This window comes from Dipodomys ordii, unplaced genomic scaffold, assembly GCF_000151885.1.
Source record: "Dipodomys ordii isolate 6190 unplaced genomic scaffold, Dord_2.0 Scaffold44, whole genome shotgun sequence".
Taxonomy (NCBI): Eukaryota; Metazoa; Chordata; class Mammalia; order Rodentia; family Heteromyidae; genus Dipodomys; species Dipodomys ordii.
Window position 1 is genome coordinate 1,691,494 of NW_012267260.1, and position 14,382 is coordinate 1,705,875.

A 14,382-nucleotide genomic window follows, 5' to 3' on the forward strand; every position below is an offset into this window, starting at 1 on the left:
GGCGCGGGGCTCGGTGCTCAGGGACCGGGCGGCCGCCTCCGCCAGCACCTGCCCTGGGCAGGCCAGGGCTCCGCGAGGGGCTCCGGGGGCCCCAGACACCTGAGCAGGGCCCGTCAGTGGACAGGCCTGTGTAGACCGAGGCTCAGCCCGCGGTGATGTGAAGCCCCCGCCAGCAGAGCCTAGCTCCCACCGAAGGAAGGCGCCGCCCCGGCCAGGCCCCAGAGCCAGCTGGAGCCGCCACTCACCCCAGAACCAAAGACAGGCCTGTGGCCTGTCCCCTGAGCACAGAAGGACAGACGGTGTGCGAATCCCCGTAGTATTTATATGTTCAGTAATCATTTGGAGAACTAATTTCTGGAATCTTCTTAGGACATGTGTCTACTCAGGTAGATAGATAGTCTCAGAATAACGTTACAAGTGCACAATGATATCAGTAAGTTGGATTTTAGTCCATTTTGTCACAAAATGGTGAACACCTTGTGTTTGGTTCCTGTGTTTCCCAGACTGCAGATGCAGAGCCAGCATCCAATAGCACTTCCATGAAGAAGAGCTGAGACTTAGTGAGGACATTCATACCCACTTGCCACAGCACTGCATCTGTTTACCCAGGCTGCAGACTTTTTAATAAGCTAGGCTTAGATAAAATGGACGGTATTTTCTGGCAAGAAATCCTTTTTCTCTATTAGAAAGAGAAGTCTGAAGGTGGATTCTACGCCAGAGCTGCCCAGCTCCCCGGCTGCCACCTCTAGTGGGTCTGCATGTCTGGGAGCTCCGAGTCTTCCGGTCCACTGCATGGCCCCCGCGCAGTCTCTGCCCAAGGCGAGGCGGCTCCAGCCGGGGGCATTTTTGTAAAGTAGAATTCTAAGGCCCCTAAGGCCTTCACTGCTTTTTCTCAGTGGGCTTGACATTGTGAGCTAAGGAACTGTGAGAGCACGGCTCTCTCCATATCTGATTCTCAACACCACCACCAAAGGGAACTCGGCGGGCCCCTGCTAAAACGCAGGCCGTGGGGCCCCGCGTGAGGCACAAGCACGCGTGCGCCTAGCCACAGAGGCAGTGGAGAAGAAGTGAACAGGTCTGCACTATCCTGAAATACAATCCATGCGTCAAATGACACGTTAAAAGAATTTTCCACGGAAGACACTTTGCAACCTTCTCGGGAGAGTAAAGCCTGCTCCTATCATGTTATGTCACAAAGCTGTTCTGGAAAGGTCTTCAGAAGCTATTTAGTGTGACAAAAAGGTGTAACTGCTTAATAGAAGATGGAGAAAAATAACTTTCTTAGACCCTTTCTTCCTTGTAAATACTAGCTTGTCAAAATTGTATATTTTTCCTTTCATGTAGCATGACTCTGACTCCGGCTGAAGTGTTTTTAATTTCACCTAGCAGCCCGCATGAAGGAGAGGGTTCACAGATGTTGAATCGAATGGCAGCTGGTTATTTAGGAAATTACAAAGGGAAAGCATAAGTCGCAGACTTCCATCACAGCTCACCTGGCGCTGACAGAGGGCCGTCAGTGTCCTTCCCCCGGAGGGCTGGCGCGTTGTCTTTTCTCCTGACTGCAAGCAACAACGCCCCTTCTGTATCCACTGCTGGAGAAAACACATGCAGAATAGTCAGGAAACGGTTCGCTGGCATCCCAGAGCCACTTACGGCACAGAATTATTCTCATAGAGACCAATATTTTCTTTTTAAAGGTTTGGTCATTGGCAGCCATTTCTGTGAACTATGTGGTTGATGGTTTTGGAGCATGTTCCTATTTTGATAGGGGGAAGAAAGAAGGAAAGTAGCTGGTTTGTGTCTACGAGGCCACCTTTCAGAAGGCAGTAATCAGCAGACTGGGGAAACTCTCCTAGGATGTGCCCTAGAAGCTGGCCGTTGAGTGAAAGGGAAGGCTAATCTAAACAGAAAACTCAATCCCTGCTGGGCCTGACATGCCAGTGAAATTTAAAAATTATCCAACTAAAAATAATAAATGTTAAAATAGTACCAGGCTTTTATAGTAAAATACCGTAGGAAGAGGGGAGGGTGGAGGTTAGAGAGTTGATAGATGTGTGCCTGATTTTATATGTGTGTGTATATATATACACACATATATATATATAGTGCAAAGCATACCATCAAATATTAAAAGTCTGGAAGATCAAAATTCAAATTTAGGCCATTCTTGTTCTCTTTAACCCTTACTATTTTGAAGACTTTGGTGCCAAATGTGGTGGTTCTCATCTCTAATCCTAGCACTTAGGAAACTGAGGCAAGAGGAGATCAAGATCAGCTGGGGAGAAAAGACTCTCCTTATTCTCTGACTGTTCATAGAGCTCTCACCCCGAGGGTTTGTACGGGACTGTACAGGAAACCCCTCCTGCTTCTCTGACTGTACATGGAAACCCACTCTTGGTTCTCTGACTGTACGTAGAACCTGCTCCCTATTCTCTGACTGTACATGAAACCCTGCTCCATGTTATGTGACTGTACGTGGAACCTCTCTCCCTGTTCTCCGACTGTACATGGAACCTCTCTCCTTGTTCTCCAACAGTATGTGGAACCCCGCTCCCTGTTCTCCGACTGTACGTGGAACCCCTCTCCCTGTTCTCTGACTGTACGTGGAACCCCGCTCCCTGTTCTCTGACAGTACGTGGAACCTCTCTCCCTGTTCTCTGACTGTACGTGGAACCTCTCTCCCTGTTCTCTGACTGTACGTGGAACCCTGCCTCTAGGTTCTAGGCAGAACCTTCCGTGTCTCTGCCATTCAGGCTCTGGCCTGGGCTGCACAGAGGCCAGGGTGGCTGTGCCAGTCCCTGGGTTTGGATGGGGGGGAGGAAATGAAAGCCTAAGCTTAGGTTGAAGCAGCTGCTCCTGAAGATGCAGAGGCAGAAGGGTGGAAAGGCTTTCTCCCGTTTATTCATTTACTTGTTCATTTGTTTTGAGACAGGTCTCACTGGCTCTGCTCAGGCTGGCAGTGAATTCGGCTGCTCTTGCTTCTCCGTCAGAGTGGCTGCAGTATAGGCAGGAGCTACCTTGGCTCTTTTCTTCATGTGTTTTTGCCTCTTAGATCTCATTCACTCTTCTCCATGTTCTGTGGGCAAATTGGCGTCTTCCGTGCCCTGCTGTGGTGCTGGCCTCTGAGCACTGGCAACAAGGACTTTCACTTCCCTTTGGTTTTGAAATAGTAGTGTTCATAATGCTTGGCCGGTGGAAGCCATGGCCATGCTCACATGCTGCACTCCACTGTGGACATGACCCCAGCTCTCACACCATGGGCAGAAGCTCATCTTCTGGAGCTGCTCTGTCCCAGGGAATATGCTGTGGGCGCTGGAGGGCGTGGGATCCGCTCCCTGCACTAACCTGTGTATTTGCTCTTCAACTACCTGTGTATTTGAACCATTGTGAGACTATTTTTTTTTCTGGTACTGGGGATTGAACTCAGGGTCTTCTGTTTGCAAGATGAGTGCTCTACCACTTGAGCCAGCCTTAAGCCCAGGATTTTTTTTTAAAGCCATTGAAGACTTTGCTACTCTGGCACAACCTTTGCTTCTCTCAGGAGCCATTAATGTTTATTTCTGACCGTAGGATACAGTCCTCATGCTACGTGAAATCAGACCATGATACCAGCTTCCATTATAAATTTCTTTGCTCATGGCTTTTATGTGATATGGCATAGATTCATCATTTAGCCTGCATGAAAGCTACATTGGCAAAACAGATATTTGGCCTTTTAAGTTGTATTTCAGTTTTTGTAATAAACATGGAATTCAAATAGCCATGCACTGAGTTTATGGCTTTCAATATGTATTTGTCTACTTCGTGTCCCTTGCCTGAGTAAAGGTAACTCTTTGTGCAATTATTCTGATTAGAGAAGTTTTCCTGAAGGACAAGAGGCCAACTCTCAAATCAACCCTTCATGTGCCACGATTTGATTTAGTGAACTTAATTGCACTAGAAGAGTATCTGGTTAACAAGTAGGAAAAAACAATTTGTACCCAAAATGGATTGCTTCCTTTTTCTAGGCTGACATGAGGCAGAGGAGAGAGCAGCGTCAGATGGGCCTCTGGTCTCCACGGGGCCCCGGCTCATTGGAGCTCCCATTATTACACTGGACGGTGACTTACCTTAACACAGCTTTCTTTAGAAAACCATTTTGCTCTCTCCTTCCCTCCAGTCATGTTTCAGATCGTAAATAGAGTGAGTTATCTTGTCCTTGCTGTCGTTGGTTGTGGGGCTTGCATTCAGGGCCTGGGTGCTTTCTCTACGCTTTTTTGCTCAAGGCCAGTGCTCAACCACATTGAGCCACAGCTCCACTTTCCGTTTTTAGGTAGTTAATTGGTTTAAAATATGATTTCTTTAACCTTCAGATTATAATACAAGTGAACAAAAGCAAGCCTGCAAGAAGCATGAACTCTACGTGAGCTTCCGGGACCTGGGGTGGCAGGTAAGAACACAGGATCAGCCTGGGTGCCTCTGCTTTCTCAGAGATCGTTAGCCAGGCCGCAGTTACTTTGACAGTCTGTTCACTGTATTGCTTAATGGCTGTGTAGATAATTTTCATGTCCCTATACTACTTACATGATTACTATATTTTATAATGCATAAGAACTATCTGAAGAAGTATGTAGGAAATGAAGTAAGAGTCCTTTCGTGTGGCTGTCCTTTAAGTATCCCACGTTGTTTTTTATTTTCTTTAGGCCATGCCGGGGTTTGATCTCAAGGCTTTCCACACTTGCTGGGTGAATGCCCTGTCATTTGAGCCATACCCTAGTGACCGGGATTTTAGCTGTCATGAACAGAGTTGTTCAGATTGGTATAAAGACCTCTATGAGCGCATTTCTGTCCTCAGATGATCAGTCTAGGAATTAGAACTGTCACAGAAACTCCCTCCATCATGAAGAAGGCAGGCTCATACCTTTTTTCACTCAGAGACCATAATTTTGTCTCCCAAATAAGCTTCACAAATAAGGCGAGGAGGAGAATTTAACTGAACTCAGTTTGAATGGCTTCTGTGAGAACAGTTTAAATGAAGAATTCAGATGTCTCCTCGTCCAGTGTAACGGATTTCCAATGTGTGAGCTACTTACTGAAAAATAATATTGAAAAATGTGAATATTTGACTTCTTTCAACAGTTGAGGAATCTACTAAGTGTCCATCAAGCTTTGCTTCCCCGGGGAGAAAGCCAGGGCCGCCATCCCGTGTTGAGTGTCTGGCATCCTAAACTGTTCAGCAGACAGTTTTCAGATTTAATTTGTTTCTTCAAAAGGACTGTAAGGTTAATGGAAGGATGGGAAGAAAAGCAGCACATGGAACACATATCAAAGCCTTAGGAGGCCTCCAGCTCCGAAGTCTGGGCGTAGCTGGGGCTGACTCGGCGGAGTTAACCCTCCTTCCTGGCTCACCAGACTTTTCCTGAGTTTGTTCTTGCCTGTTTAAACACTATTTAATAGAATGCGACTGCACGATTGTGGTTTTATTCTTGATTATGTATACATATCAGTGCGTATTATGGATTTCTTACATGGTAGCCTCCTGGGAGGAACCGGAGCAGATAAGGTCTTGTGAAGATATTGATGCTTTTGCTATGAATGTCAGACTTAAAGTGGAAGGGGAGAGGGGGCCATCCATGTAGAGTAGTTGCTGGCTCGAGAAGGGAAATCGGTTCGGATGGAACACGTTGGCGGCGTCTTGATCTGGCGCTGTTTCCGTGTAGAGTCGTCTTGATCTGGCGCTGTTGTTTCCCTGTAGAGGACACTGCCTGTTGTGTTTCCTGTCTTTGTGCACCGCAGGACTGGATCATTGCGCCAGAGGGATACGCGGCATTTTATTGTGATGGAGAATGTTCTTTCCCGCTCAATGCCCACATGAACGCCACAAACCACGCCATCGTGCAGACTCTGGTATGCCCTGCTTTTGTAGGATTGCAGGGAGCGTGGAATTCAAACCCAACACGGAGCTGTTTTGAGTAAATGCACTCGTTTAGCTGACCCAGTAAGACGCCATCTCAGACGTGATGGTGCGGCGGGGCAGGTGGGTAAGTCAGGGCTTTAGAGAGAGGTCCTGATTGCAGCATGGAGACCCATTCTGCTGGGAAGACAGAACTCACCAGGGAAGTGCTCCTTCTGCTGTGAAGCCTGAGCCCTTGCCCCCTCCCAGCCCACCCTGCGCGGATGGCCTGTGTTAGCAGTGGTGGGCTGGTTCTTGGCAATCTTTACTATTGACCTCTGAAGCCACCGCCGCCAGCCATTGGGCAGGGTCAGCAGATCAAAGGCAGAGCAGAGGCATCACCGCAGAGCTGTGAACACAATGTCGTTTCGTCTACTAATGAGGACGATGTTCTCTTTCCCAGGTCCACCTCATGTTTCCTGAGCATGTGCCCAAGCCCTGCTGTGCCCCAACCAAGCTGAACGCCATCTCAGTACTCTACTTCGATGACAGCTCCAACGTCATCTTGAAAAAATACAGAAACATGGTGGTACGTTCCTGTGGCTGCCACTAGAATCAGAGGATTGCAGCAGTAATGAAAGATCTGTATTAGTTTATGACTGCAATAAAAGCAGGCAGAGGGGGTTCCCTGACATTCTCCCAACTCGTTTCATCTTTCCTTCCACATACAATATCATGTATATAGTCATTTTTATTTATTTACATATTCTATGTAAAAAAATCTGTGTCACTATATTATATAGTACATCACCTACTCCACCTTTCCATGTGTTACACCGGGGCCAGTTTAATTCTGTGTCAACATTTTTCCAGTATGATTGTTATATCATTTTGGAGAGTAACAGACCTTTTCCCTTTTCTTTCCTTCCCTTCCTCCCTCCCTCCCTCCCTCCCTCCTTCCCTCCCTCCCTCCTTCTCTTCCTTCCTTGTTTGGCATTATTGAAGGGAATCATACGCATTTGGTTATATGTTGCCAGTGGAAAGTATAATGGGATATATATTTAGAAAGAGCTTAAAAATAATAACCCAAACAAAAATGCTTGGATCAACACATTTTTTTGTTCCAAGGCTTCTGCTTCATGAGGTGCAGTGAAGCTTTTAGCTGGATTGTAGTAAATGAATGGTGGGCAGGAGGTAGGAGTGGAAGGGTTGGCACAGCGGCTGCAGCTCTTTGGTCTGGCAGAGCTGGTATAATTGGGGAGCAGGCTCCTCTTTGGCTGGAGGCTGTTTGTTAGTTTCTCAAGGCTACACAGCCTGGGGAATCTGCAGAGCCAGGCTTGCTGGAGCCTGTGTCCATTACTTTCCATGTTAACACCATAAAAATACAGATCGCAGTACGGCCGCCTTACCCCGCTCAGTCTGTCCGGCTGTTACCTAGAACACTGCTGCTGAGGATTTTTGTTTTCTGATTGGCAAAGTGAGTCCAGAATAAAGACACACTTCAGTGTAGTATTCACCTCCCCGTGGACAAGAATCCCTGCACACTCCCGGACCTGACACATTGGCAGCGCTGCACGCTGTTGTAACTGAGTGTGCAGACTGAGGTTTTTATTTAGGGTCAAGATACCAAAATGACGACTCCTCTCTGGAGGAGACAACCCGAGTCCCAGAGTGGCTTGGACAAAGTTGCCATTTCAAAAGAACACTGGACACCCAAGTTTCCTGTCTTTGAGAATTAGCTCCATGAAACGCTATTTTGTAAAAAGATTGTGTAAACTTTCCTTCAAACACCAATAGTTCTGGTGTTTGTGTGTGTGAGTGCGCATGTACACGCACATGTGTGTATGGTATGTATGTGTTATGTAAGTATGTGGTGTGTAGTATGTGTGTGAGTGTGAGAATGTGTGGTATGTGTGTGGTGTGTGTGTGTGTGTGTGTGTGTGTGGTGTTGATGTATGTGTGTATGGTGTGTTGGTGGGGTATGTGGTATATGTAGCGTGGTGTGCACATGTGGTGTGTGTGTATGGTGAGTGGGGTGTGGTACATTCGTGTGTATGTGTGTGCATGCATTTTCTTCCCTCTGAACTTACTCTCTTCTCTCTCTGTGGAAAGCCCTCTGGCCCTGTCTCTAACCCACACTAACATTGAACAATGACCTTCAGGGAAACACAAATATATCCAAATATATATTATATTCCAAAGTATCCACAATACACCATTTATTAATTACCCCTTTGGATCCTTCACACAAAAATATATCAGGAATGGCTTCAAGATTATTGTGGATTGTGTGGAATTCAGGCATATTGTGATGATTTAAGACCTATATTGGGGGCACATTAGTAATATATTTTCAATTAATAGTGTACTATTGAGAGAGTAAAAATGGACATATATTATTCTTTAAATGTACTGTTTAAATATATTTCTACACTTTACAATGTGTTAAGGTTGTTTCTGCTGTGCTTCATGTGGCTCTTTATTAAAGAAATGCTAGCTGTAAGTATCTCATAAATGGTGGCTGTTTGCCAGTTGTAGCGCGTTGCTGAATTATATGATTTGTTTCTTGTCAATTTCTAAACTTTTTCCAATATGGAAGAATCAATATAAAAGGGACCAAACTCTGATCCATGAATCACATTTTTTTTTCTTTGGCTCAAACAACAAAGAATTAGAAGAACAAAAATTATGTGTTCTTTTTCATGCAGGAATAAGAATGAAAGGAGGGAGATAATTACCATCAGGGCTTTTGTTCATTTTGTAAATTTATGTAAGCGTATACCAGTCAGTGACTCATTCACAAATAACCACCTTTATACATTGTAGTGATCCTTTGCTAATAATCGATTACCATCAATTAGAAAATACTTTGTTCTACTTCACAGGTGATAGCCGTCTTTTTAGTTAGTATGTTGACTTTTTTTAAATTGGTGTGTGTGTGTGTGTGTGTGTGTGTGTGTAACAAAACTTTTCTGCCTTATGTACGTTTTGCCTTCTTCTCTTGTCTGCAAGTTGTACAAATAAAAAAAAGGAACAGCGCCTTTGTGTTTAGGAGGATTCTTCTGTGAGCACTGTACCTCCCTGCTACCTGGGAGAATACACATTGTTGCCTGCTTTTCCTGCAATAGCTCATAAAGCAGTGTCTATAGTGACGTTTAAAATGCAGGTCAGAGTAAATTCTTTGTCTTAGTGTATGATCCTAGTTTAAATATTATTGCTAGGCTGGTTGGTTGAAATCTACTTGTCTTTAATATCAGTCAAGAGTATTGTCGTAAAGCATACCTGTGCATGCTGCTAAGCATTTCTAAGCATTGTTCCATGTAAGAAAATGAAGTTTATGTGAGAGGGGAGATTTTTCTTGAACACTACTGTGCTAGAAAGGGAAAAACACTGGGGAAAAAGACTTTGGTGTTAAATGTAAGTGAGGTTGGGCACTGTGCAGCACACCTGTAAGTGGGAGTGAGGTTGGGCACTGTGCAGCACACCTGTAAGTGGGAGTGAGGTTGGGCACTGTGCAGCACACCTGTAAATGTAAGTGAGGTTGGGCACTGTGCAGCACACCTGTAAGTGGGAGGCAGGTTGAAGAAGACTCTGGCTTGGGGCCAGTCCTAGAACACAGAGTGTAAAAACACAACAAAATGAAAACATCTGAGAGCCCTCCTCGCAACAAACTCAGCCTCACAAATAAAGTGGGCATGGTGGTGTTCACTGTCATCCCTGCAAGAGTCTAGGCAGGAGGATTGTGTCTGAGGCTAGTCCCAGGCCAGAAGGTGAAATTCCACCCCCATACCCCCCCCCCACGTAAGGCAAGCGGCCTGTGGTGTGGCACTCAGGTGGAAGGACCTTTGCCTAGCCACCATCATTGCCAAAGACAAGTGAACAAGCACATGAGCAAATAAAGCAGGAACACACACACACACACACGCACACACACGGTCGCTGAATGTCACCAGACATCTAAAACTTCTATTATGAAGGGCTGTCATAAGTTAAACCACTTTCTGTGTCTGTACTTGCTCATCTCTCTGACTCACTGTGGAGGCCTCTGGGCACAGCCTGCCTTTCCCACCGAGTCCCAGGCACGGCGGCTTCCTCCGGACGCCGGGTACCGGCGAGGGCTCCAGCCGGCCCCACTGCCAGCCTGGAGCTGCTCTTGCTGCTGAGCCCCAGACAGGTCCTTACCAGCTGGGGGGCTTTGTTCTGGAAGGCTCTTGCACATTGTCAGACAAACCCTACCATGAAGTTATTCCAAAGGTATTTTCAGAGCTGACGCTTGACAAGTGTTTGGAAATGAGTGGAGAGAAGCCTTGTTTGTTGCACACATCAGCACTGAGACTGCACGAGAACCAAATTCCTTATTTTAAAACCAGTGGCCCCAGAGAATCTTTGGCTTTTATGCCCCCCTGCCTGGATGAAAATAAAAGAGAGCAGCCTTGAGTTAAAACTGTGGTGACTGAGAAAGTTTGGTTGGAACACCATACCTGTTTGGCAGGAAAATGAAATGCAGGCATTTGGTCATTCACATCTCCCTGTGATCTGCAGCAAGAACGCTCACTGTGCTGGTCGTTAAGTGAGACGGCCCAAATGGGCAGTTTGGGAGAGGATTTTATTTTCTGAGTGTGGTCTTTATGGACCGAGAGCGAGGACTGATCAGATTAAGGTTTGCTGTGATGCTCAGGAGAGAAAAGATGTTACCTGTGTCTAAAGGTGGAGAGGCAGACATGCATGCGTGTGAGCGTGAGCCGCCGTGGGCACAGCGGCTGCGGCTCACCAGGAGACCTGCTGAGCACATCCACACTTGGATTTTGGCCTAGCATTTTCCTCTTGTGTCTGGGGTGAATTGACTCTTGCGTCTATAGCACATCACACACGTGGATTTCCTCTCGATGAATTCCTTCCAGCTAAGACAGCGGCGCCTCCATCTGGAGGTGGGGGGTAATGACCACCTCTCCTGTCCCAGGCAGCTACACGAGGCTGAACTTGGGGCTAGGCTCTGTGGTCTGCTACTTCCTTTTCAAAGCCAGGCATGGAACATCGTCAGATCTCCCTCGTCATTTCCTTATGAAGCTCCTTGTGGAGACAGCCGGCTAAGGACCCTTCCTGTAATCTCTTAACCAAGTTCTTACTTGGGGTCTTTTTTGCCAGGGTAATGGGATTGGAGCGTGGACCTCCGTGAGGGCAGCCTTCTGCCGGTTGTCTGGCACCTGTGCGGCCTGGTCTGTCGATTCTGCAGTGAGGTTTGTCCGGGAGCCATAGTCTCTGGACACGCTGTGAGGGAGCACTGCGTGCACGGGGGTTTCCACAGTACACTAGAGTGTGGGTGTCCGCGGAAGCCAGGGACTGCGGTGAGCCCAGGGCTCCCGTTCGCAGGTTTAATTCTTGGCCCCACATGCTTTTGTCTAAACAATCGGTTCACATTGTCGGCGAGGAATGAAGCCACAGTATCGCTGGAAAGCAGAAAATGGAGCGACCAGCGGACCTGAAAGTTGAAACAAACTCTGGAAGTTAAAAAGCAGGCAGGGGAGGAGACTAATGGGGAAAACAGAGGGGGAGACACCAAGCAGGAGTCCAGACGTGAGAGCACAGGTCCACGGGCAGCAGCAGTCTGCTGCGGGGGGCTGGAGGGCCCCGGGGGGCACAGGTCCATGGGCAGCAGCAGTCTGCCGCGGGGACCGGAGGGTCCCGGGGGCACAGGAGAAATGAGCACAGGTCCACGGGCAGCAGCAGTCTGCCGCGGGGGGCCGGAGGGTCCCGGGGGGCACAGGTCCACGGGCAGCAGCAGTCTGCTGCGGGGGGCTGGAGGGCCCCGGGGGGCACAGGAGAAATGAGCACAGGTCCACGGGCAGCAGCGGCCTGCCGCGGGGGCCCGGAGGGTCCCGGGGGGCACAGGTCCATGGGCAGCAGCGGCCTGCCGCGGGGGCCAGAGGGTCCCGGGGGCACAGGTCCATGGGCAGCAGCGGCCTGCCACGGGGGCACAGGAGAAATGAGCTACGGTGTGGTGTGAGCAATGCCAGCTTGGGGCCCCCTCCCTTCCCCGCCCTCCTGTATGCAGTGCAGGTGGCTCACACCCAAACTCCTTACCTCCAGGCTGGACGCCCAGCCTGCTTTGGGTGAGGACAAGTCCAGTGGGGCTTGACCTCTACACCTGGTTGAGAAAGTATCAGAAAAAAAGGAGGCAACGGAAGGCAAGTTGGAGGTGGTAGAACTCAGTGCAAACGCGCTTCCGTTGGATAGTGAAAGGCCAGCCGGCCGGCCTGTCCCATCCGCCAGCACTCACCTGCCGACACCACCCTTCCCCCAAGGAGGCCGACGTTCAAGGCAGAACTTGCAACAAAACAGGAACAACAGAGACAAAAATCTGAGCCAACTGTGTAGTCTTCATGCAGATGTGAAAGAGCTGAGCTCATCCCCTATTTGAAAAAAAAAAAGCCACGTGAAAGCGACATTTTATACCCAGAATCCTCTTTATTTTGTTGGTCAGAGGGCTTGAACTCAGGCTCTGGGTGCCATCCCTGAGCTCTTTTGCTTGAGGCTAGCATTCCAACACTTTGAGCCACAGCACTACTTCTGTTTATCTGGTGGTTCATTGGTGATGAGTCCCCTGGACTTTCCTGCTCAGGTTGGCTTTGAACTGTGATCCTCAGACCTCAGCCTCCTGAGTAGCTAGGATGTCAGGCTCACGCCACCGGTGCCCGGCTAAGAATCCCCTTTGGAAAGTCGCTGTCTTGCAAAGGCTACTGGGTAGTGCCAGGCCTCTACCTCTAAGTACCAGTAGCAAGCTTCACTGTGTGGCAAGGAAAACACCTCCAGATGAAGTCAAATATGATGGAGGAAAGGTTCCTAAGAAATACTGGGCTTATCCAGAGAGATTTAAAGTAATATTGTATAAATTAATGGTTACTAAAACCAAACAAATACACATCAATGCAGACGTGATAAGAAATGTTATTTCCAAAATGGAGAAATAATATAATTATATCTCATAATACAAATCCCATGTGTGGACTAAAAAAAAACAAAACAAAACAGATAAGACTAGTCAAAACCCCAAACCTAGTGATGCGCAGCACAAAAGCCACCATGGAAGCATGAGAGCAAGTAGGAGGCACAGAAGGCCTAGGGGTCCTTTGCTAGGCGTCACAGAGCCAGAGCGGTGGGAACAAATGAATAACGAAATGCAGCTTCCCCGAATCACAAGGCACAGTTCTTGCAATGGAAGGACCTGCGAATGGCACAGGGGTAGAGGAGCGGGCGGCTTTGCATAGGGTGCGTGGGAAGGGGAGGGAGCTCCCAGCTAGACGGCCCTGGAGTCCATCCCGACACAGCACCCCCCACCCTGGCTGCAAGCGGTGATTTTCCTTCCACGGTGCTGACCGTCCCCGGGGGAAGAGGGACTTCCAGGTGAGACAGCAAGGTGCTGGCATCCTGGCTCGACTCATTCCTTGTGCATCTGTTGTCCTGTGGCACGGCTGCCTCCTGTGGAAGGAAGGCAGCTTCGCCTCCTGGAGGAGATGCCGCTGGCTCCATCCCCAGTGCCCTCAGTGATGCCCCCACACCCAGCCTTCCGTCCAGGTCCGCTTTTCACATCTAGAACGGTGGGGCCCCGTGGGGTGCGACAGTGGCATGGTCTCTGATGGCCTGCTTTCCTCGGGAATTGTACGCGCTTGCACCTCAGTGCTGGCTACAAATTCAAGACAGTATTAGAGGAAAAGAAAACTCCCACATCCCTTACCAACAATGAAACAGTTTACAAAGTCTCCTCTCTACTGAGTGAGAAAATGCAAGTGAAAGCATCCATGAGATTCCCCTGTGCCACGTCACAATGGCTGCGTGAAAGAAACAAGCAACACTAGTGGCGTGTGTGTGTGAATTACTACAGCCACTGAGGAAAGCAGCACACGACTCCTGGAAAAAGTAAAAATGGAAGGAGCTCATGGTCCCACCCTCCCTCTCCTGGGAATCAAGACATCAAAGCAATCATGGCACCCGCCCGGAGTCACGGACTGGGCACGGAGGGGATGAGGGACACGCAACACGGGATTGAAGCACGTGGCTTCCAAGAACACGGTGGAACCCAAGATCCTCACGCTCAAAACACAAATAGGACACGTTGTGTCTCACACATGGAATCTGAAAGAAGGACAGGGCAGGGCAGGGGTGGGGTTCAGGAAAGGAGGAAGGCCCTGCGGAGGGGAGGAAGGGGAGGGGCGAGCCTGGGGCCGAGTGCCTTACACGCACACAGCAGATGTCAGGGTCAGACCCATCTCCACACAAGTCAATACAGTAATACTAGATGGGGGGGGGGAGAGGACAGGTGTGTTTAATTTCTTTAAGAATACACCGTGTTCAGAATTCTCTCAAAATGCTTTTGTATTCAGAAAGCATTTGTATTCAGAAGATTTCCTGCTCAAATATCACAAGTGAAACAAGATTCTCACGGGACTGGAGGGGGGTAAAGCTGGGGAGGGGGGTAAAGCTGGGGATGGGGGTAAAGCTGGAGGGGTAAAGCT

The 14,382-nt window shown here is 48.5% G+C and overlaps 1 protein-coding gene across 2 annotated transcripts in view; it reads left to right on the forward strand.

The window, feature by feature from the left end:
- The window catches only part of Bmp5 (bone morphogenetic protein 5), a 104,177-nt gene extending 97,471 nt beyond the window's left edge, over positions 1 to 6,706 (forward strand). For both annotated transcript variants that reach the window (XM_013019122.1, XM_013019123.1), the window contains 3 exons: positions 4,353 to 4,429; positions 5,776 to 5,886; positions 6,336 to 6,706. In XM_013019122.1, coding sequence (XP_012874576.1) covers positions 4,353 to 4,429; positions 5,776 to 5,886; positions 6,336 to 6,485 — 338 coding nt within the window. In that variant the 3' untranslated portion in view covers positions 6,486 to 6,706. The remainder of the gene's footprint in view (positions 1 to 4,352; positions 4,430 to 5,775; positions 5,887 to 6,335) is intronic.
- The last annotated feature ends 7,676 nt before the right edge of the window (positions 6,707 to 14,382 follow it).